Here is a 23,051-nt window from a genome sequence, read left to right on the forward strand (position 1 = left end):
AGCAACAGCTTGCTAGCATGCATTTAAGAAAAGGCATTACAGCAGTTGCTAAATCAAAGTGCTTAAAAATGCCTGCTTACCCTAGTCATGTGCTTCAGTGCTGTGAAATTGAAAACTGAGTACAAGAAGGGTGCATTATAGCTATGAAAACTGAAACTGCAAAAACCATGATAAGAGGACAGCTTGCTCTTTCAGCAAGACCACCATAAACTACTGCATCATACAGTCATCCATAAAATGACAAGTTATGTGACTGCAGCATGATTATATATACCTACTTGGCAGCGAATGTGTACGTTTATGGCAATGAATACACTGCATTTTCTTTTGGCACAAGGTAGTCTGTCTTGAGTAGAACTAATCAGGCTTGTGGAATATATTCAGGCACAATGAAGCACAAGTTCATCAAGCAATTGTTCTTTTTGTTTGTTTGTTTTTTTTTTGCTATAAGTCTTGTATAAACATTCCTATTTTGAAATGTTGTCTGTTGTTATTTGTCACTGTGAACTAGAAGAGAAACTTGGGCTAGTTGGTAGTAATTCGTAATTGACAAGGTGCAGTGCTAAAGAATCGAGGCTCATGTTGTGAACCCCCTTTTAACTCTTCATGTTTTTAGCACTCTAGCTTGTCAAATATGTCACTGAGCTGGCATGGTGTTTAGCTGCACATGAAGTTGCTTAGCTCCCCATTACCACATGCTTGATACTTTTGCAGAAGGCTTTGAGTAAAGCTGCCTGTGTGTTGTACAACTGATTGTAATTGGTAATAGGTTTTTTAGATATGTAATACGAACAAACAAAATGTGAGGTAAAAATCCCCTTCCAAATGTCATTTAGAAATATCTATGTGCTAAAGTTTGCAAGGTATGCATGCACACAGACAGCTTGAGATGTTTAGGCTGATGGAGCTCATTACAATGAGCATGTTCCGAAATGGTTCAGGGGCAGAAAAACGATAAGACATTACCAATTTGTAAAGAAGGCTCCTGTACACATGTGAGCTGAATCTTATTGCAGTGCGTGCAGCAGGAAATTTATAGTATTGTCAAAAAGTGCCAGAAATTGCTTGCAGAAATTGCTTTACGGTGTAGTCATCAGCTACACAGCAAGTATGAGCAGGCGAACTCAACCTGTCTTGTATGGTTTCTCAACCATGAGACCATTCTCGGTAAAAGTATAATTTATAATTTTTAGTTAAATCACTGAAAGGTATACACGATCTGCAATGTGAAAAATGCCACACGAGTATATTTCATTGTTGCTCTTACAGTCTCAGTTGAAAGTAACCTGCTTAATGTTTTTTTTCTTCTACACAATGTTGAGGCGGCATCCTGTGTACTGTGTGCACACCCTTACAAACACTAAGCGCATGAGCCAATCACTTGTATCGAGTTATGTCAAGTCCACTGTGGTAGTACTTGTATGGCACACAAGAGCAAGTGTACATTTCAGCCCTGTCTTGCACATGGCAAACACTGTGTGCTGCGTGCTGTCCGCTGCATAGTGTATATGCCATGGCCACCACTGAGTGCCGCAACTAGCCTTCTTTCCATTGCCTCTTGGCTGAAAACTGTGTGCATTGACTGGGCTCTGTGACTGCGTACATAGCAGTTCAAGTAGCACAAGTGTTTCTCATGAGTGCCATGCATTTCTTAACTGTAAGAAGTGCGCATCTGTAAGCTTAGTGGCATCGCACTTTTCCAAATAGCCACCAGTTTGTGCTGGGCTTAAAACAATTTTGCATTAATGGCCAAGCTTTCTTGCCTTCATCTATTATGCTACCCATGTAATTTACTGATGCGTGTTACATTTCTATAACCTTGTTGGAAAACCATTATTGTAGCAGTGATAGCATCTAATGGAATATTTGAAACGTGGAAAAAGCTTGAGGACGCTTGAGCATTACCTTTAAAAGGAGAACGTGATAGCATGGTCGGGCCCCATTTGCATAGTCATCTCATTCGCTTGCTAGGCTTCGCTTCTCACTGGACACGTCAACGTTGCTGCAAGGAAAGGAACGTCTGTGTGCGTAACATTTTCCGTTTGAAGAGCACTTGTGAAGTGCCCACTAAGCTGTAATTCATCATACTGTGAATCAGCGATGTACCCATTACGTGTCCGTAAAGCACTATGCACAGCTGAACACTTTGCTGATGCTGTTGCTGATGATGATCAACTATGTGTGAGACTTTGTAGTGGGTGGGCCTTTAAACCACCCACCAGGGGCGTAGCCAGAAATTTTTTTCGGGGGGGGGGTTCAACCATACTTTATGTATGTTCGTGCGTGCGTTTGTATGTGTGCGTGTATATATACGCAAGCAAAACTGAAAAATTTCGGGGGGGGTTTGAACCCCCCCAACCCCCCCCTTGGCTACGCCCCTGCCACCCACTCATGCAATTCACATGATGTGACGGCTGGTGCGATTGTAAGCTTCTATTACATGCATTAACGGGGCTCCTCACACGTCACGCCTGCGTAAGTTTTTTTTTTTTTTTCTCTCCCAAAGCAGCTTCAAGCATTGGCATGACTGCCACGCAGAAGACCTGGGTTCGAATCCCACTCAAACCAAAGATTATTTTTATTACTTATTTGCATCTAGGTTTTTGCTCACGAACAACATGATTTCTCGCTCGCGACCGACAATGGCAACACCAACACCAGAATTTCTGGAAAACTAGCTCCTGAACACTGTCGTGCTTAAAACTTGTACCACTGCTACAACTGGAAAGCAACTGGTTTTGTAGAACCAAATAGCCCTGCATTTACAGTGGAAGTATACTGCGACATTTTAATATATGGCTATAGGTTGTCAGGTGGGCATCAGCTGCAAATAAAACAATGTCTGAATTGATTCATGTAGTATACAACAGCTGTCTGCTCATAGATTCCTGTTAACACCACTGAAGAGGTACCACTACAGACCATTGGTAACATGTCAGCTGCCCTTGTACAAACGATAACATGTGTATGTTGTAGGGCCTCTTCAGGATAAAACACAAGATACAATCATTTAGTATTAACAGGAGGACTCTGGACCTTTGTCACGGCAGCTTTGTCCTGCACTTTTGAAGTAGTCTTCTCATAAGCTTGGCATGCAGCTGTATTGAAAACATGTTTTGTAGCTGCTACTTGAGCTGGGACCAAAGCTAGAGCCAAGGTAAACTGGAAGGATGAATGGCTCTTGGTAAATCGAAGCATTAAAATTTCGATGCAGAATGGAAGCAGCTTGGCCAGCAAGGTAAGTGCAAATTTAATCTTCAAGCTCTACATTTAAACGTGAGAGTGATGGTGGTTCCTGCCACTAGCAGTGATGGTATAACCACGAAGAGTAGCTAAGACAGCTTCATTGCTAAATAATCTGTTGCAATGTAAATTTGGTCCAGAAAAATACCTATTTTCTAGAAGGTGATTGCATATCGCATAGTATGCAAGATGCTGTGTCAACACGGATTTAGAATGATCTACAAAGCACAGCTTCGCATGCACTTGTAAAACACTTGCATAAAAGCAAGGTTGCCAGCTTTGCCATAAACAAAAAAACCACCGTGGATGGGGGGTAGTGTGTTTCTTGGAAGTGACAAGATGAGTGCAAACTTTGCATATTTGAAATTTAATGTAATGATTTATCTGTAATAAATTAAACACAAAAGATTTGTTCTTAAGGCACATTGATAGCCAATAAACTGCAGCAATATGTGGAAGTCTAGATATTGTCATGTTATGTTAGTGGAAATGCATTACCAGTTACAGGAATTAAAATAAATTAGCAAAAGTTTAGCTTTCTACTACTAGTGCTTTCAAAGTACAACTTACATGATTATGTGCCAATTTTGGGAACAGCAGAATAATGAAAAAAACTGGCAGATGACATAACCAAAGAAACATCAGCCAGGTGGCCACCTCAATTCCAAAGTGCTGTGCATTCACCATGCTACACAACTTTGCTGCAGTGCATCTGCAAATATGCCCTGTGGCAGTCGTACAATATTTAACTGCTACTTCCAACAGGAGGCAAGACATACTCATACATTTGTGAGGAAAGTGCACTGTGAGCACTCTATACGTAGAGGTAACTTCTGGAGTAAAATAATGATAGAAGCTACTTTGGTAGCACAGTCCTAGCTTGAGGCACTTCATATGTTGTTTTCATTGAGGTACCTCACATTGGTCCTTTTCAAGATTGATTAGGAATCTCTTTCTTATTTGAGTTTAATGCTTCACAAATTTTAGCAAGAATATTTCAAGACGGTCGAAGATTTAGAGGAAGCTCTTTCATAGAAGCTTGGTGGTGATCCTAAACATAATAAAATCAAAATGAGAAGCACACATATGTTGAGCAAGAGAAACAAGAAGTGGGAGGGAAATTAAATAGACACACATTAGGTTTGCTTCCTGGCACTGGAGGATGGGGATAAAGGCATGAAAAGAGAGGAAAAGGCACTAGCTGTGGGCTAATGGGAAGGTGTACACCAATTCTATAAACAGTCGCAAAGATCTTTCGGCTTGAGGAACTATAGCAGCACTGTGTTTGCTTTCTGTGCCAGCAACCCACATGACCAAAGATCTTTATCTCCGAATACTGCCTTTAGTCCAGACCCCATCTAATTCTGCACTTAAACATATACCACTAAAAAAAAAAACTATAGATTTGTGCACTGCCATCATCAAAATGTTACACATGACATCACAGGAGAAATCAATCAGTAGCTCACCTATTCTCAAGCCATTTTAATCAGCACAGATGTGAAATCTCTGAAGATCTCAGTTCATAAGTTGGCCTTTACGAAAGCTTTGGCTTGTCTGTATAATGTGTATTTGGTGTTCAGGCCTGTAGAATACTGGCCTGAACACCAAATTTTCTAGCGATGTGGTATCCCATATTCTATGCCGGCTTATCCCATTGCCGGCTTATCCCACTCACAGCCGGCTTATCCCATTGATAATGTGGACGGACTGTTGCTTTGACCAATGGTAAAGCACGAAAATCATGAAAAGCATCAAAAAAGCATCGCGACAAAATACCGGCCCAGAGATCTACGACATTGCATGGTGATGCTCTTGTTATGCTTTCTTCAACCATGTCTGAGAAATGTATTATTATAGAAATATGGGCACTCCAGGCCCATTTTTTGCGTCGCCGTGATGGATGAAGTCCAAGTGCGGTAGCTCGCCCCGCGCGTCGAATGCTTTGGCTATGTGCGAGTGAAAGCATGCGAGGGAAGCTAACGATCGCGGCTGAGAGGAAACGCGCCGGCCGTACGTCTTTCGTCGCGCGAATATGGCCCACAGGGAGGGGGCAGGGTGGGAGCGGCAGAAACTGCGTACGATTCAGCCGCCGGGAGTTTTATCTAGGGACCTTAGCCGGGAGCGGTCGCGCGCGCCCTATCTTGGCAGGAAACGGCAGACGGCTCATACCTTTGTACGTGCTGCGTTACCACCCCCCAGTTTGCGTTGAAACAATAGGCAGCACGATCTGTCGCTTCGCTCGCTGCAGCGACCGCGTTTCCTTACGCTGCAGCATTTTCTTTATTTAATTACGCCTGGTTGGCCTGGTCGGATGCTAAAGGAGTTAGCTGCTAGATGGCCTTACTTCCGCCCTTGCGGCGCGACTGACTTTCTTGGGTTGTACATCATTCTCATAAAAGGTGGAAAAGGAGATATAAATCCAGCATGTATGCCTTTGCACTACATCAGATAGAAGACTTATTACGTGCTCCACTTTATGACAATGTTTCAAAACGATGCCACAAGCAACACGGCACACTTGTGTTCACCCATTGGCAGAAAGTTTTTATTTCCCCAAGGGGGCTGAGCCATGACCTATTTGTCCTATTTTGTGTAGTGATTGCTGCGCAGTGCGCTCAGTCAAGCAAGCACTTTTCGTCTGCTCTGATTCGCCACAAATCAATCATTGTCAAGCACAGCACCTGACATCATAGCCCTCTCTGCCCTGTACTGCCTGTACTGCTTACAAGTTACGACTAGAAGTGCAGGCGAAAAGTAGCCCTCTGCAGCCTTATGTAATGCACTAAACATTGTGACAGTGTTGTTACAATCCTCAGTCTCTTTCCGAGTCTTTCGACAAAATACGGCAAAAGCTTCAAACCATAGACTCTAATACATCCACTTGGCTTATGATGAGGCCGCTACTAGCCGATATGTAATCCATCCGACGTCGGCAAGAGAGCGTTTGAGGGTTTTGAGTGGTGCTGTGTTGTCTTGGTGGCTGTGGTGGTCCAAGCAGTCCGAGTCAGCAGTTCGACAGCTAAATGCGTGTAGCAGTACGAATTCGCGTTGGTCAGCAGTATTTCAGGCCCAAGACTTGCGCATTGTGCTTGGCACAATATAAGTGGCATGAGAAACCGCCGCTCACTCTTACTATGCGCAGTATGTGTTCGATACGATCCGTCAAATGGTAAAAGCAACCGTGCACGACCGGCGTCACGTCCGTGCCGTGTTTCCGCTTATATCTAATCAGCAGATCTTTAAAGTTACTGTAGTGCCCATGATTTGAATGATGTCTCTAACTTGCCACATGACCACGAAGTGGGAAAGTCCGATCTGAATGAAATACAGCGCTATGGTCCCCGCAGATGTGCGCGGAGTCCAGGCCGACAGCCCGCACAACACCGAGGCGAGTAAACTTTACTTGAGACATGAAGATCGTGTATTTCACACTTTACGCGCCCGAGTGCATAACAGATAATACAAAAAAAAAAAGGGTGGGTGGGATGGGGAGACAGGCATTGTAATTTGGGGCGTTTACGCCACTGCAGAAGCAGCAGGTAAGAAAAAGTCTTGCGTTGAAGGTGTGTCAATAAATACCTACTTCTGTGAGGCGCATCTCTCAACTAGCTCGTCGTCTACCACGACGTAGTACAATGCTTTAGAGCTTCGCACTAACGGCTAAATTGTTTGGTAAATTAGGCCGTCAAGTAGCAATTGAATCTGTCGATGATCGTTTTAAGGCATGTACTTACTGTATCAGATATAAGTGCCGTTTGCACCGAGTGGCCAATATCTTTTCAGCAATGTTGTGCAAAAATTTCGACAAAATTGTGCTGTTTATTAAACTGGCATGGTATACTGTTCTTATAACTTCTAGTTGCCTATCTTTGCAGGCGGAACGCTGGCCTTGTGATGGCTCAGTGTGGAGCTTACGTTCAGAGCAGCCCACCTCCAGTTGTGAGAGCATGTTGGACGTGCTCAAGCTGGATACTGATGAGCTCGCTGTGAGTAACCAATAGTCACTGTCGCTGCCCTGTGTATTACCGAATATTTCTCAGAACTGTGTTACTGCAAAGTGTGCTTAAATTAAGTGATAAATTGCACTTCTGATGGGTGCTTAGTCTGATGAGCTTCTTGTAAATTGTACATTGAAGGTGTGTAGAACCGGGCTTGGATACAAATTATGTGATCGTAATAATGAGGTACACTGAGTTACTCATATTTACCGTAGCTTAGTTGCATAGCATTTAGCAAATAATTTCTCTGAATATTTTTTATAATTGCGTTTGTAAATTATAACTGTGCAAACTGATATTTTTTCAAAATATAGGCAAATTTTTGTTCTCACTCTGTGTGCATGCCATATTTTGCCGTATCTTCATGAAATGAGGTCACTTCTTTACTGCATATAAATTTTTCTAGATAGAGTGATAATCAATGGCAGCACCCTTGCTGTGATAGAATGGCAGTTGTCTTCATGGAACGTGTCTTGACATTTGTCAGAACCAGTGGTAATGATGCACAGGTGTACTACTGCAAACTTGCAGGTCGTTTGCATACGGGTGACTTTGCCTAATAAACCTATTTACAGCTTGGCAATGGATTGGAAGGTTCAGCTAGTGTGAGCCAGTCAGATATGCAAATGTGTGAATTTATGTGTCCCTTTATGGGCAGTCATTGGTTCAGTTGAGCAGAAGTAAGCACACCATAGCAGCTTTCTCACTAGCACTGTATAATTATGAAATGGCATGTTGTTGCAGTAGACTCGTTAAATGGAACCTGAAGGCACCAGGAAAATTCCTTTTCCATTTAACAGGAATTCCGTTTACTGAAAGATGATCAGGGGTGGAAAAGTCAAGTATGAAACCATTCATAAAAGAGGCAGTTGTTTCATTCAAGCAGCAATTCCATTTAAGCGATTTCTGTTTACTGAGAGTGTACTGTATTATTAGCAAGATGCAAAACATATTTAAACACCTGCAATAACTCCAACTGCAAAAAGCACAAACTCGCGCTCCTCATGGCATCATTGAGGTAAAGTTTGTCGATGAACTGTTTATATAATTATATATATCGCACTCCTAATGGCATCAGTTAAGTAAAGGATATTAGTGAACTATTTATATAATTATATAGGTTAAAAAAAGACTACAATGCATCTCTCAAATCTGAAGTTGATTCCTTCAGATAGAGTGTGTCTTATTTCATTTCACTGCGAACAGAGGCTACCATAGTCATGAGAAAAGGTTATTCATTCTGAAACATGCTCTTATGTTAAACCTATCACTGTTATGAAAAAAAACTGTAGATCTGAAGCTAACTTTTGCGCAGGCGTTTTTACATGCACATTGTAATGATGCTTGCTGAGAAACAAAGCTGTCTATATTTAGCTCATATGAAGATTAATAGACAGATCTGTTTTTGCATTTACGTGGTCATAATTATGAGGCTCTTTGGCCACATCTGGCCCTTGCACTACTAAAACCCATTAATCATCATGATCATAACTTATCAGTATAGTTATTCGAGGTTACTTTGCATGGCATTATATTTATGATGTACATGTTTTTCTTCCACTATCCTAATAGTGTTTATCTTGGCATACTGTATAGATTTGTTTCCATTCAGAAGACATTCATTATTGTGCTAACATTTCAGAACCAGCTAACGCTCCTAGACCTGCAAGTGTTCTTGAAAGTTCACCCACAGGTGAGTAAGTGTAATTTTTAAATGTGGAAAAAATGAAATGTGACAGTGATGTTGCAATCATTTGAGAATTGCTACAGAATAATACTAGCAGGAGTTGCCATGGTAATATATTGGTTTTATGTAAAGAAAACATAGCCACACAGTTGCAGTTTCTTTCTTTCTGTTTTACAAAACAAAATTTTCAGCAGACAAGATGTTTTTTTAAAGCTGAAAAATAAGCCATTAACACATTATGCAACCCGACAAAAAAATGTTCTTCTTGCTTTCTTTTTGTTATTGTTGGAAACATTTTCTTGCTGCATCGTTGATATGCAGTCATTTTAGGTAATGATTGTAATGGTTCCGTAGCACTACTGTTGAATAATAACAACACTGACAAGGCTTGAAGTGAGGAGCTCTTGTGATCCGGCACTGTTTCTATACATTAATAATTGACACTGCAGATAATTTCCTTTTTCTTTCCTGTTTGGAAGTGTGTACACTTGGTATTCTTCATTAATTATTTTTGTGGCTGCAGGATATTGGCTAAGAAGAGCACCCATGCATTGGTTCATTTCTTACTGTCATTAACTGGTTTGCATTGCCTTCTACTCATTTTCGCAAAGATTTATCATCTCTCTTATAGTGACAGGATAGGTGGCACGTAAAATGTGGCACATAAAAACTAAGGATTTAATAATGATAGGCTGTCAGAACTTCCATTGTTCCTCATTCAACAGAGATAAGGGGACATCAAAATACTATTTGTAAATTACCTTTCTACAATACCGAAATTCAGTTTTTCCATGAGAGGAATTTGGTAAGCCAGAAAAGGCTGAAAAAAATGAAACCCTGGCAGTGACGACGCATCTAAGTTTTCGAACCAGCTCTCTGGGAAGGCGCAAGTTTTTATATAATCTGCTTATGTCTGGTTCATTTTCATCGGCACAGATTTGTATTCTAAAACAGCCATTGACTACATTTAGCAATTGTCAAGAACTTGTAACCAAGTCACAATGACCTAAATATGAAAATATTTAAATATCGGAGATGTCATGGGGACGTACTAGCATTAGGGTTCCAGCCCATTAGAGTTCTAAAAATTAAACTGACTTTTATTTTCACTTATAATTACCCACCTCTTTTTGCTGAAATGATGAAGATAGAATGTAGAAAGGCTACTTAATCGGAACTTTAAAATTTCTTCTTAAAGAGTCCCTTCGACACTATTCAAGTCCCCATTTTTTACTCGCGGATTGTGTAGACTGAGAGATGGAAAGATTAATGCAGCAAAAATGGCAGTGATAGGGGCACACAGTCAGAAGTTATTCAGCCTAGAACATTCAAAAGAGTAGAAAAAAAAAATGACTACCCTCAGCTCTATTTTAGCAAATCACATGACCACGTTTCACTCGCCACTGATGGTGCATAGCGCTGCCAATGGAATGAGCTGAAAGGTCCTACGTAGCAGAAGCTTGCACATCATTGTTGCCTGTTCCATCCAGCGTAGCGATCACGCTATCGCCACAGCAACAAACAATGGGGTGCCGCACCCCCCGCACTCCAAGAAAAAGGTTGAGGCCAATAACAATGCGTAGAGATGAAAGATTTTCGCCCTTTGAATGCCGCAGCAATCACGAGTACAGAACAAGAGGCTCCTCAGGAGAGTATGCAGGCAGGAATAAAAACTTTCGCATAACAACAAACCTCGTGTGCACATTTTTCTATGCTCGGAGGCCACAGGCTGAAAAGCATGCAGCGCCCCTACCGTGTTTTCAAGTTTTTTTCTTCTTTTTTTTTATGACACTATGTGTTTGCGTTAGTATCAAAAGTACAGCAAATAAAAACTCCTCGAACTCGAAGGGGATGGATTGATGTGCGAAACGAGGCAGCTCGCCAACGTACACAAGCAAGAGAAAAAAAGCGAGAGAAGCCTTTCATATGGACATTCGACCCACGCAAGCAGAAAGCCAGAGGTGAAATAGCAGCCAGCGCCACTATTGTGTTTTGTAGTAGTCCTTTTTTTTATTTTGTTGCAACGGTGTCTATTTGGTGTTAAATGGAAAAACATACAAAAGAACACCCGATAATAACCTCTTTTTTGATGCATTGCCTCGATCACTTATAACGTTACATTTATCCAATCAAAGGCCTATACTCTTCTCCATCATTTCCGCCTGAAATAGCTATGGCGAGTACCGCTACGCATTGATGCGGTCGGCAGCGATGTAGTGATTTCATTGCGTGATGAAAATAATAACTCTATTGATATCGGTGCTTTGGCCTTTGCTAAAATTATCTCCAGCCATCTGTCTACGCAATGCACAAATAAAAAGTGGATGCTTCAAAAGTGTTGGAGGCCCCCTTAAGTGCCCCTTTATTCTGCAAGCAATTGCTTACTCGTATTGCCAGATGTCAACAAAGGTAGTTTTTCATTTTTTGCTTTGCTTTTTATCCCTCTCCGATGTTCTAATGTGTGTTCCCACTCTTGCAGTATCCCTTTTTATAAGGCCCCAGTATGTTAAAAAAAGGAAAGAAAGAAAAGTCGCAGTTTCGCCGCAAGGGCGAAGCAATGAATGCGATAGCAAGAAACTAATGCTATACCACGGCCGCTCGATGAAAAACACACGGTGCGGCCTGCCGCGTCGCGGCGCAGGCAATGGGCGAGAGCGGGGAAGCGGAGTTGACAGTTGTCGCCACATTTCGTTAGGAGGGCGCCAGTAGTAGGGAAGGGCTCCACGCGACGTGCGGCCGGGAAGGAGCGCGCGTTCAGCGGGCAGGTGGAGGTAGTGGTTGTTTTTCTCCACATGGATCGTTCACACTAAGTGTCACTCAAGACAGTTTGCGCACGTGTGATATTTTATACGTTAGGCAAAATGCCGCGTAACTGTTGTGTACCGTTGTGTTCCGTGAATGCATCGAAGGACCCGCAAATACGTTACCACGAGTTTCCCAGTAACGCAGAACGCAGGGCAGCATGGCTGCGAAACATTTCCCGTGAAGGACCCGGCAGGAAGGGAACAGTATGGCAGCCAAATGACAGGTCCCTGGTGTGCGCCTTGCATTTTACGGAGCAGGGCTACAAGAAGACCGAGAAGTTGAGGATACTTTTGCCAACGGCTGTGCCGACAGTGTTCCCCGGTTATCCAAGCTACATGAGCACGAGGAGAACGCCTGCTCCGAGGAAGAAACGGCCACGCTCCGAAATAGAAGCCGATAATGCGCAGTCGCGTGCTGAGTACTCGGGCAATGCTGCTTCATAATAGCCGTTTTGTCATTAGCCAAAACGGCTCGTCAAGTGACAGCACCGAAGCCACGACGCCCAACAACTTTGAACTAGGGAATGAAATGTGTGTGGAAATGGCATCATTTTCAGATGCATCTTGTCAAACTACATTCGACCTTGTTAAACTGACAGAAGAAGCTAAAAAAAAAAACACGCTGCTTCCAGGCGAAGATCGCTCGTATGAAAGGAGCACTGCAGGCCCTTCAAGAAAAAGTGGATGAGGCTGAGGAGCGCACGCAGTTTTATGAAAATAACACGGACATTGCCTGTTTTATGAAGGTGCTCAATGGTGCTGCACAAGGTGACAAGACTGCCGAGTTCGTTACAAACCAAGTCCGCAGTTTCTCGACGACGAAGCCCCACTACAGTGACGTCACTCTAAGGGAGTGTATAATTTGGAAGGCATGCTTCAACAAAAGTTATGAGCATGCAAGGTCCAGAAATATCTTTCAGCTCCCTTGTCGCTCAACGCTCCAGAAATATGTAGGCCATTTAACAGGTGGAATCGGCGTCACTTCGTTGATAAAGGAGCGGCTGTGCATCGAATTCAAGGGTCTCACTGTAGAGCAAGAAGCGTTCTGCTCCCTGATCGTTGACAAGATGGCCATACAGCAGAGGGTCATATACGACCGACAAGTCGACAAACTTTTTGGTTTCGTTGACCGTTGTGAAGAAGAGCACTCAACAGCGGTACCCCAAGTGGCAAACCGATTACTATGGTTTGTAATAAGAGGCTTGTCAACATCATATATTATTCCTGTCGGATATTTTTTCACGAGATGTCTGAAAGGTGACCAGCTTTTCTCTATGACCATGGATGTGCTGAAAGTGGACTTGCGGGGCGGATGACCACGCCATGGAAGTATGCAAAGTTTTCATCAGAAAGCTCTTACGAATGCTTCTTGCCAACGGGGCAGGAAATGTTAATATGTCTGTTGAGCGTTTCGTACGCTTGGCGCAAAAACCTCTGGCCAGGAAAGTGCTGCGCCTGTGATTCCAATAACACAGTGATCCTTTTTTCACGCACGTGCAATAAAGCAATTATGACTCCCCTGATGTTCACAATGCTTTTGTTTCTAAGGTGTGAGCAACAGTCATTCCGGAAATACAACCGCACCTGTCTATGAACGACTCTCCTGTTGATAAAATAACTGTAGCACAAACATACATTATCGAGGGTGAACAGCGCAACGGCAACAAAAGAGAGAAAACATGATGCGAAAAATTGCAACTCGCACGAGCAACCACTTCAGGTAAAACTAACACTTGCTATATTTAGGTTGAAGCATTGCTGTCGCACATTCGGTAGGACGATTACTAGGGGCGTGCGAATATTCGAAATTTCGAATATTTTTCGAATAGTGTTTGCTATTCGATTCGATTCGCACTGAAATTTTACTATTCGAACTATTCGAACTTCCCAAAGACAAATGCAGTCAACGTCCGGTTGAAAGTGACCCCTTCAGATTTTCAATATGCTGCACCTCATAACAGTCTCGTATTGCGGCAAAGCTGCCTTTCAAGCTCCGTTACGGTCGAACTTAGGCAAGAGACAAAATCCGGTTGGAAGTGGTCCCTAGATTTTCAATATGCTTCACCTCATCACACCCACGTATTGCGGCAAAGCTGCCTTTCAAGCTTTGTTACGGTCGAACTTGGGCAAGAGCCAGTCAACGTCCGATTGGAAGTGGTCCCTATATTTTCAATATGCTTCACCTCATCACACCCCTGTATTGCGGCAAAGCTGCCTTTCAAGCTCCGCTACGGTCGCAAATGTATTAACTCAAGAAAACGCTGGTTCCAATATGGAGATGAAAGATGTGGCAGAGTTAGGGGCTCAATTAATGCTGTTTTGGACCTGAGATTTGGGCAGGAAGTCCGAAAAATTGGACGCCGAAGCTTTTTAGCATCCAAAATTTCAGATGTTCTTATATATCGACGTCTACGAGGCAGATTTCGAACTCCGGACTTGCAGAGAGCACACCCTTGTCTGCCACATCAGTTGGCCTTCCACAGAAGTTGAAAGAAAAGGAGAGGCTGAGGAAATAGCATCTCTGCCTATCACGTGTAAAGTGTTGTCGGCAACACTTTGGTTGCACCAAATCATGTACATAAATACAATTCGGCCTCTACATTGCCTCATTCTTGATAAGACAACTATGAAACACCACCCGACCAGCGCTTCATCAACCTAGCGAAAAGAAACACTTTCATGTTGCTATCTCACAAGAACATACTTAGGGATTCTCTGCAACTTTTTCTGTAATTTCACTTCGAATTATTCGAAAAATGTTTGAGAAATATTCGAAAATTATTCGAAATTATTCGATTCGATTCGCACTCAATCTTTATTATTCGAATTCGCTTCGCACCCAAAATTTTGCTATTCGCACAGCTCTAACGATTACCAATATAGTTAACGGTATAGCAAGTTTATTATAACCCTTTAAAAACTAACAAGCGCACAGCAGCTGCGCTGTCAAGCCGCGATCCGCCGCAATAATTCCGGCGCTCTCGCTTTCGGTCTCCCCGGAGGCTCCCCCACTGGTGTCGCCGCGGTGGCAGCCAGGGGCACTAGGCGCGCGACGCAGTATCCGCTCCATGCGGCAGGCCGCACCGTGTGCTTTTCATCGAGCGGCCGTGGCTATACGAAGTGAGGCTCGCCAATGGATACTCTCAGTTTGAACAGCGCTCCTGTTGCAAAGGCGGCCGAAGCAGCGAAGGAAACTAGCGTGCTTCAAGTGTCAAGCTGTGACACTTGATAGTTTGCGCTCATCTTCTGTTTGTTCGTTTAGCGGCGTCCCTTGAGCTCGAGTGACTTTCGTACACTCCGTAACATGAGCGCGGACATCACGGTGAAAGCTCGAAACATCCCTCTTCCCCTCACCACGAGAAAACCGCGCGAGCAGACAGCGGAAGGGCAAGGTTCTCCCTGAGCAAATATAAGAAGAAGCGAGCGAGCTCGCCGATGACTTTTAAATCCGCCCGTCGCGCTCCTCGCACCATCTCGTTGGTAATGAAGAAACGCTTGTAAGCGCCTGCCGTCTCTGAGTCCTGTCAGCAGTAAAGGGTGTGTATATAATGCTCGCCGATAGCTACCTGAAGGATCCGCGCTTTCTGGCGTAGTGGTTAGTGTCACGCGCTGCGGAACGAGAGGTCGCTGGTTCTATTCTGCGCTTCGGAAGCATTTTTCTGAATTATTTTTCTTTGGGACTTTGATATATATATATACATACTTATACATATACGCTGCATGACGGCGGCGGCGGCGACGGCAAAATCCATCCGAGACTGTCCATATAATTGCTATCGCAATAAAAAGAAGAAAAAGTCAGGCTTTTGAGTTGCTGTTTTTTTGAAGAGGCATGAAAACAATGGTTTGGCAAAGTTAGATGGCAGGTTTATGCTTCAAGAATGCTGCTTTCCTGCTTACTGGGAGCGGAACATGCAGACATACACACAGTGCACTCATTTTTTAATGAAAGCTGATGTTTGAAATTTCTTCAGAGTTTTCCTCCATAAAAAAGCCAGCAATATCTGTGGTGTTGCACCGATATTATCAGTGCTGCACATTGTGCGAAATTAAGTGGCAGCTTCTCTGTCATCTTGATAAGCCACCGTTTCTTCATTGGACAAATACATGCATAGTTCTAAAGGTAATTTACTAGCCTGTCCTAACTTAGTCTTGTGCTTTTTAGAGTTCCTTCAACTCTATTGCTGCGCCTTGTAACTGCAGTATTGGCATAAATTGAAACACTCATGAAAGGCATACAGTAATTTGTAAATAAGACTTTGTTCAATTGATCTTCACATTTCTTTTATGGCAGTCAAATTGAACATTGGGAGCATTGACTGCGTTTCTAAAATGGAAGTTGAAGGCTATGTTAAAGTCGCACTGAACACATAATCCTTCCTTCCTTTCTTTCTCCATGCAGGAGCTGGCTGGTTGTGGCTGGAACAGGCGAGAAAAGGTTCAACTAGCCCCTAATGTTGTGGCTTTGACTGGCCGATTCAACCATGCAAGTATTGTATAAGATCTCAAATGAGCATGGGGCAAGCAGTCTTTTAACATCAGCTGTTTGGGAAAAGATTGGATGCATAAAAGATGTATGTGTAGAGAAGTGTGACTCATATCTAAGTAGGTTCAAGCATTCTGTGTACCCCTTGCATGACAGTCGCACCTATTCTTTGGATGCCGAACAGCCTGGTACTTATAATGTTAGCAGTGAATCCAGGAGAATTATGTTAGGATTACGGTGGAGTTAACTATATTATTAATTTATTTATTAGGACCCTGAAGGCCCAAAGGTATTGCAGAGGGGAGAGTCACATGTGAGAATACGTAGAAGAGTATGAATCACATGTGAGTTAAAAAAACAATAAAAAAAGCTAGTGATTAACAGCACTACCAGAGGGTGGGGGGTGTAAGCGTGTAAGTTGCACACCTTGATGGCAAATGCGCGAGATAAGACCGGCACAGACGAGGTTGATAGCAAACTGTCATTGTTGTGCAAACATTCCAGCTATCTTGATGTGCTGGCTTTGATGAGGGAAGTCTTTAAAGAAAACATCAGTGTTGTAGAAAACATGCTAATCTTGCTCCCTGCTGCACTATGTACGCTCTCATGTTTTATGTCTATAGCAGTATGCCGCAGGGATGAAATTAATCACACTTTTGCACCAATCTTGTTTTTATTTAAAAGCAATGGACTTAATAAAGTATTAGTAAAGTATTAGAAAAGTATTTGAAAAGAGGGAGAGAGAAACAGAGGAAAGGCAGGGAAGTTTAACAAAGTTTGGCTCGCTCGGTTGGTTACTGTACACGTGGGGTGGGGGAAAGGAGGAATAATAGATAAGATAGCGAAGAAAGAACAAGAGTAAGAAAAAGATAAGAAATGAACAGTCAGTGTGAATACACACAACACGAACTCGCACTGGTAATTCACAGGCGCTCTTGAAGTCTGGTCGTCTTCAAGTAGCACAACAGGGCTTTTGTGGCTTTGTGCATGCACGAAACCGTGGCCCAAGGTTTCAGGATCTTCTTTTCTGATAGTGGAGAAAAATATATTCATATTTATTCATAATGGGGCGATTCCACACAAGATCGAACAAAGGATGGCTGGTCGACCTTTTAAATTTATTTCAAAATTTTATATATTATTGCCTGATGAGTGGAAAGAAGAGATCCGCAATTGGTTTTGCTGCCAACATTTTTTTTCGAAGAACCAGGAATCAGTAATGATGAAGAGGTGGAGTGCTACGCTCACCCACTCCGCTGTTTCGGTTAAGTTTGGTTATGAATTGCATAAAATATATTAAAGTTAGGTAGCTGAAATTTCTTTTGCCAAATATATGCATGTTTTTGCTTGTGTTCAGTTATATTTAGTTCTTATGGGTGGTGTAGATGTTTTTATTAAAAAAAACCTCAAAATAGGCCCAGGAAACGTTTTTTTGTCTACTTTGGAGGTCTTTATCTCAAAAAAGGCTCGTGGCAGAGCGTCGACAATTCCACATTAAGTTCTACGCATACTTATTTACCAAACTGCTGAGTCTTATATGTCTATAACTTTTCAATAAAGAGGTACGATCGGGCTAATTTCATGAAAACACTGAACCATGGAAATTTCTGACGACAATAAAAAAAATACATTTTTGATATTTCTTTGTCCACTTATTCTCCTCAACATCCACTTTCACATTCATTGAAAACATATCGCATAATTTTGTTGCACTAATAGTTACGGCCGCTCTGATGAGACCCTTAAGCAAGGATTGGCAGTTGTTGTAGATCCAACTTCTTGCCCACTAAGTGTATAGAATGCAGGCAGGACTGGATTTATGCTTCTTAAAAGGCCAGCAGTACCGAAAAAAGTGTCGGCGGCACTGACGGCGTCAATGTCGAAGTGGTTTGGTCACAGGAGTGGCCAGGATCACGGGGCTACCGAGCAGGTGTGCGCGCACCCGAGGTGCTCATTCGAAGAGACGGTGCAGTGAGAGCTCGTTTTCACGTCCTCAGACTGGTAGAGTTCGAAACAGCAACACCTCTTGGGTGACTTCAACGCACGTGCACTGAAGCTTTGCTATTCTATCCGCCCTTTGTTCACATCACAGCCAGGTGCTGATAACATGGTGGAGATGGAAGTAAGATGAAAACTCAATCAGGGAGCTATGAGTGCTCGCTTCACGCACGCTGATGCTAGAGAAACTGCACTGCGCCAGTTGCGATCACTGGAAAGCATGAACTTGTGGCGCTCCTGTGGCAAAGCAAAATATGGAGCCTTAAAGGAAAAAAAAAAGCAAAACTATCGGTAACCGGATGCGCTTGCCTATCTCAGATGTCAGCAGCAGATGCCCTGAACTGGCCGCGCATTCACGCCGCTGTTCGCACTTCATTCGATGCCGATAATGCTTGCGCTTCGCTCTTACTTCACTGCTCCTGTGCGTCTCAAAGTATGGCTCTGAGCAAGTATATTGTGCAGACTACCTTTCGAAGCATAAGAAGCTCGTGTTTAAAAAGTGCAAAGAAAACGGGGACGAAGCAGAGACTACACACAGGACAGGCGCTTTCTAACAACTGATGTTATTGTCGGGGAAACTCGGACTTTTTATTTGTACAGAACTGCGCAAAGCACTCCTGGTACCACATCAGCGCACATAGCGAAACCACATGAAAAGACAATCACAAAAAAGCAGAAAGTAGGGATACCTCTTTGTCTGATAGAGCAATTGAAGGATGACTTACGCAGTAATCTTCGTGCTGTGAAATGAAAAATGCTTCAACAATTTCTCTAGATGTTTGGTTATGATGTGTAAAAAGAGTGACAGTGTTATCTATGCCGGGGCCTAGGTGTGGGCTAGGACGTCCTTTTAAGGTGGTCATGTGTTCTCTTAATTTTGTGTTCACGGTATCCAACATCCTTCAACCGTTCAACTTGTGAAGGATTGTGAAGAATGCCATTGTGGTTTCCTGCTTTCGGTCTGCCGTAATGAAATCATGTTTTCACTCTGTGAACTGTGTATTTGCTTCACAAGTTGAACGCTTGAAGGATGCTGGATACAACCACTCTGTTTTGCAGGCCTCGTGCGGGAGGCTTCTGAAGTAGCTTAAACATGGCAAGCAACCAGCAAGTGAAATAAGCAGGCAAAATGATTTATTTTCAAAGGTGTCTAAGATTCCCTGTGTACATGGCCTATCCCATAGATTGAAAAAGGTTGCAAGTAATTGCACCTTTTTGCAAGTGAAAATTGCAGGTGAAAAAGGTTACAGGATAGGCTCTTGTGACTAACTATGAGCAGAAAAGCAGCATGCTCATAGATGTATCGGAGGAGAAACAATGAAAACAAAGATTCCATTTGGTTGTCTATGACTTGGCCACGTGGTGCACAAACGTTTTTAGCCTGTATGGCTTCCAGTGACAAGGAGAGAGCAAGATACAAAGAAGCAAGCACCTCATTAAAGGGTTTTTATTAGGGGTGTGCGAATATTTGACATTTCGAATATTTTTCTAATAGTGTTTGCTATTCGATTCGATTCGCACTGGAATTTTACTATTCGAACTATTTGAACTTCCCAAAAACAAATACAGTCACGTCCAATTGAAAGTGACCCCTTCAAATTTTCAATATGCTTCACCTCATTACACTCTCGTATTGCGGCAAAGCTGCCTTTCAAGCTCCGTTACGGTCTAACATTGCCAAGACACAGTCAACGTCCGATTGGAAGTGGTCCCTAGATTTTCAATATGCTTCACCTCCCCACATCTCCGTATTGCAGCAAAGCTGCCTTTCAAGCTCCGCTACGGTCATAAATGTATTAACTCAAGAAAACGCTGGTTCCAACATGAAGATCAAAAATATGGCAGAGTTGGGGCTCAATTAATGCTGTTTGGGCCTGAAATTTGGGCAGGAAGTCCGAAAAATTGGACGCCGAAGCTTTTTAGCATCCAAAGTTTCAGATGTTCTTATATATCGACGTCTATGAGGCAGATTTGGAACTCCGGACTTGAAGGGAGCACACCCTTGTCCGCCACATCAGTTGGGCTTCCACAGAAGCTGAAAGAGGAGGAGAGGCTGAGTAAATGGCATCTTTGCCTGTCATGTGTAAAAAGCTGTCGGCAACACTCTGGTTGCACCAAATTATGTACATAAATAGAATTCGGCCTCTACATTGCCTCATTCTTGATAAGACAACTATGAAACACCACCGCGCCAGTGCTTCATCAACCTAGCGAAAAGAAACACTTTCATGTTGCTATCTCATAAGAATATGCTTAGGAATTCTCTCTAACTTTTTTTTCTGCAATTTCACTTCGAAGTATTCGAAAAATATTCTAGAAATATTCGAAAAATATTCGATTCGATTCGCACTCACACTTCAATATTCGAATTCGCTTCGCACCCAAAATTTTGCTATTCGCACAGCTCTAGTTTTTATGATTGTACCTGTGAAAAGAAGTGACTCTGGTTTGCAGGTGAGCTTGTGGGTGGTGCAGTCGGTGCTGTGCGAGCGGTCGGTGGGACGACGGGCAGAGCTTCTGGGCTATTTTGTACGGCTGGCCCAGCAGCTGCAGCAGTTGGGCAACCTGCATGGTGCTTGTGCCATCGTGTCAGCCCTGCAGAGTGCTCCACTTTTTCGGCTCACCAAGACCTGGGCACAGGTAACGCGAAGTGCTCTGCTGCAGGGTGCACTTCAATTTTGTTGCGTAAGCTAACCACAGTGTATGGAATGGTTAGATTGCATCACAACGCTGGTATTCTAACTGTGGTGGTTGGCTGCTCATCTATATTGGCTGCTCATCTATATTAATATGAAGTGGGAGTTTCAACTACTTCAAAAAGCATGGGCAGCAGGCCCAGGGACTTGTTCCTAGCAAGATGCAATAAATCTCAGTCATCATTGAGGACGGCAGCATTGACTGGCGCTCTAAATCCCCGCAGCCTTAAGTTGATCGTATAAATGATGCAGCTTTCCTTTTATTGTTACTATTTTTGTTTTTATTGAGCTCTAGCACACACACACAATGACTTGATTGAACCAAAAATTTTTTTTTTTTTAGCTAAGCTTGAGGGAAAGGAAAAAAAAACAGATTAGTATGTATTTTAAGTATGTATGTAGCATAAATAAGCTGCATCAGCTCATCATTAAAAAGCCTAAATTTGGAAGGTCAGGACAGAGTCAATTCAAAGCCAGTTTTGATGCAGTGAAGTCATGGTGATGTCATGCTACCCGTAAATAAAGGAGGCTTCTTTTGAGCCACTAGTATTAGTGCCACATTATAGGCTCGGGGGCTGTGTCATTGGCTATGGCAAAAAGAAATTCTAGTTCTCATCTCTGATCAATAACACACTGCTTTACAAATGCGCACATCCTCTTATGAGAAAGCCGGATGAGTCGTGCATTTTGCCGCCATATTTCCTGTGGTATCCCCATCGAGAACTGCTGCTCTTTCCGCGCTTTGAGTTTCGTCTCGGCTCTCATGGTGAGCAGTCGCACTATTCTGCTCTCCTCGGCTTCAGTATGCTTACTAATGAAATGCAGGACTATTCAAGAAACCTGTATGGTTAATTACCGTTGCTACTTGGGAACCTCTTAATGAAATAAAGAAGTTTAACGCTGTAAGTATGACTTCATTATGTACCAAGATGTGGCTGTAGACGAAATCTGGAATACAAATTGAACAGTTAGTGCTTTATGATTCGTATTCAAATAGAAAATCCTCTATTTGAAGGTTTGAAAAATTAGTTTCTTTGGAATATATAAAAAAAATACCACAAATAGTAGTCGCGAGGGAGACAGAACAACAGATGTGGGGACTGTTCCCAGTTATTGCTTTGCAAGACAGCTGCGGTTGTTGCACAGGGGCGGAAGTTTCTTATGAATGCACAGGGCACATAGCTTCCACTCAATAATTTCCAGTCATTCTAAGAGTATGGCTTGCTTTTAGGTATACTATAGCATAACCCGAGTAACAAGTTGTGCAATTTATTATTTGACAGTCGCACCATGTTTACATCCCTTAAAAATTATGTGTGGTGCGCTAGTGTCACACTTCTCTCCTTTATCAAAAACAACACTCTATGTACATTTGGCAGCATGTCTCATTAATGTCATTGCTGTTTTACCGCAGATAATTCAATGCAGTCGTTCATCATTTACTAGGTCTTAATTATTCGGGCTCCTACTGATTGTTAACAGTATTATACATACATTTGTCACCGTGTCTAAGCCAGATTTCTTATGTTAAACGAACTCTGCACAAGCTTCATATTTGATGTTGCTTCAGATATGTGAAAATGTTCAATATTTGATTTTATATTTGTAGTCCTGGGATGTCATAGTTGAAAGATGCCCTCCACGTCTCACTGAAGAAAATGACTCATTCCCGGTGAAAGCAGTTGAAACTAATAGACGACTTTATTGTGTACTTTGCAAAAATGTTCAAATTTCACTATATAGCAAACTTTCAGTATAATGAAGTGGCAATTTTAGTGACTTCGTTATAGTATCGAGCTTTAAATGTAGTTGTACTAACTGCAATGTGTTCATTCTGTAGTATTTTTGAACCATATCTATTGCCTGGCTCCTGGTAATGCATGTGACACCTGCTGACATGTAGGTAGGCCGTCGTGAACGCCAGCTGCTGCAGCGCCTTGCTTCACTGTTTTCGGAAGAGGACAACTTTGGTTCCCAGAGGAGTCGGCTGCGGAGTGCTTTGTCCCGTGGCAGTCCCTTTGTGCCGCATCTGGGACCCTACTTGAGAGACCTGCTTCACATGGAACTTTGTGCTTCTCAGGTGGCTGTCACTTTATATTACAGTCAAACCCGTATATATCGAACTCGAAAAAAAAT

General features: G+C 42.7%; 1 protein-coding gene across 4 annotated transcripts in view; it reads left to right on the top strand.

Moving 5' to 3' along the window:
- The first annotated feature begins 6,170 nt into the window (after positions 1-6,170).
- LOC119404923 (ras-specific guanine nucleotide-releasing factor RalGPS1) overlaps positions 6,171-23,051 on the top strand; it is a 77,912-nt gene continuing 61,031 nt past the window's right edge. The window contains exons 1-6 of one of the 4 annotated variants that reach the window (XM_037671639.2): positions 6,171-6,634; positions 7,122-7,232; positions 8,887-8,937; positions 16,138-16,221; positions 20,674-20,859; positions 22,819-22,995. In XM_037671639.2, coding sequence (XP_037527567.1) covers positions 6,566-6,634; positions 7,122-7,232; positions 8,887-8,937; positions 16,138-16,221; positions 20,674-20,859; positions 22,819-22,995 — 678 coding nt within the window. In that variant the 5' untranslated portion in view covers positions 6,171-6,565. The remainder of the gene's footprint in view (positions 6,635-7,121; positions 7,233-8,886; positions 8,938-16,137; positions 16,222-20,673; positions 20,860-22,818; positions 22,996-23,051) is intronic. The other 3 variants (XM_049418556.1, XM_037671620.2, XM_049418553.1) reach the window with 3 other exon arrangements.

This window comes from Rhipicephalus sanguineus, chromosome 1 (assembly GCF_013339695.2).
Source record: "Rhipicephalus sanguineus isolate Rsan-2018 chromosome 1, BIME_Rsan_1.4, whole genome shotgun sequence".
NCBI classification, from domain to species: Eukaryota; Metazoa; Arthropoda; class Arachnida; order Ixodida; family Ixodidae; genus Rhipicephalus; species Rhipicephalus sanguineus.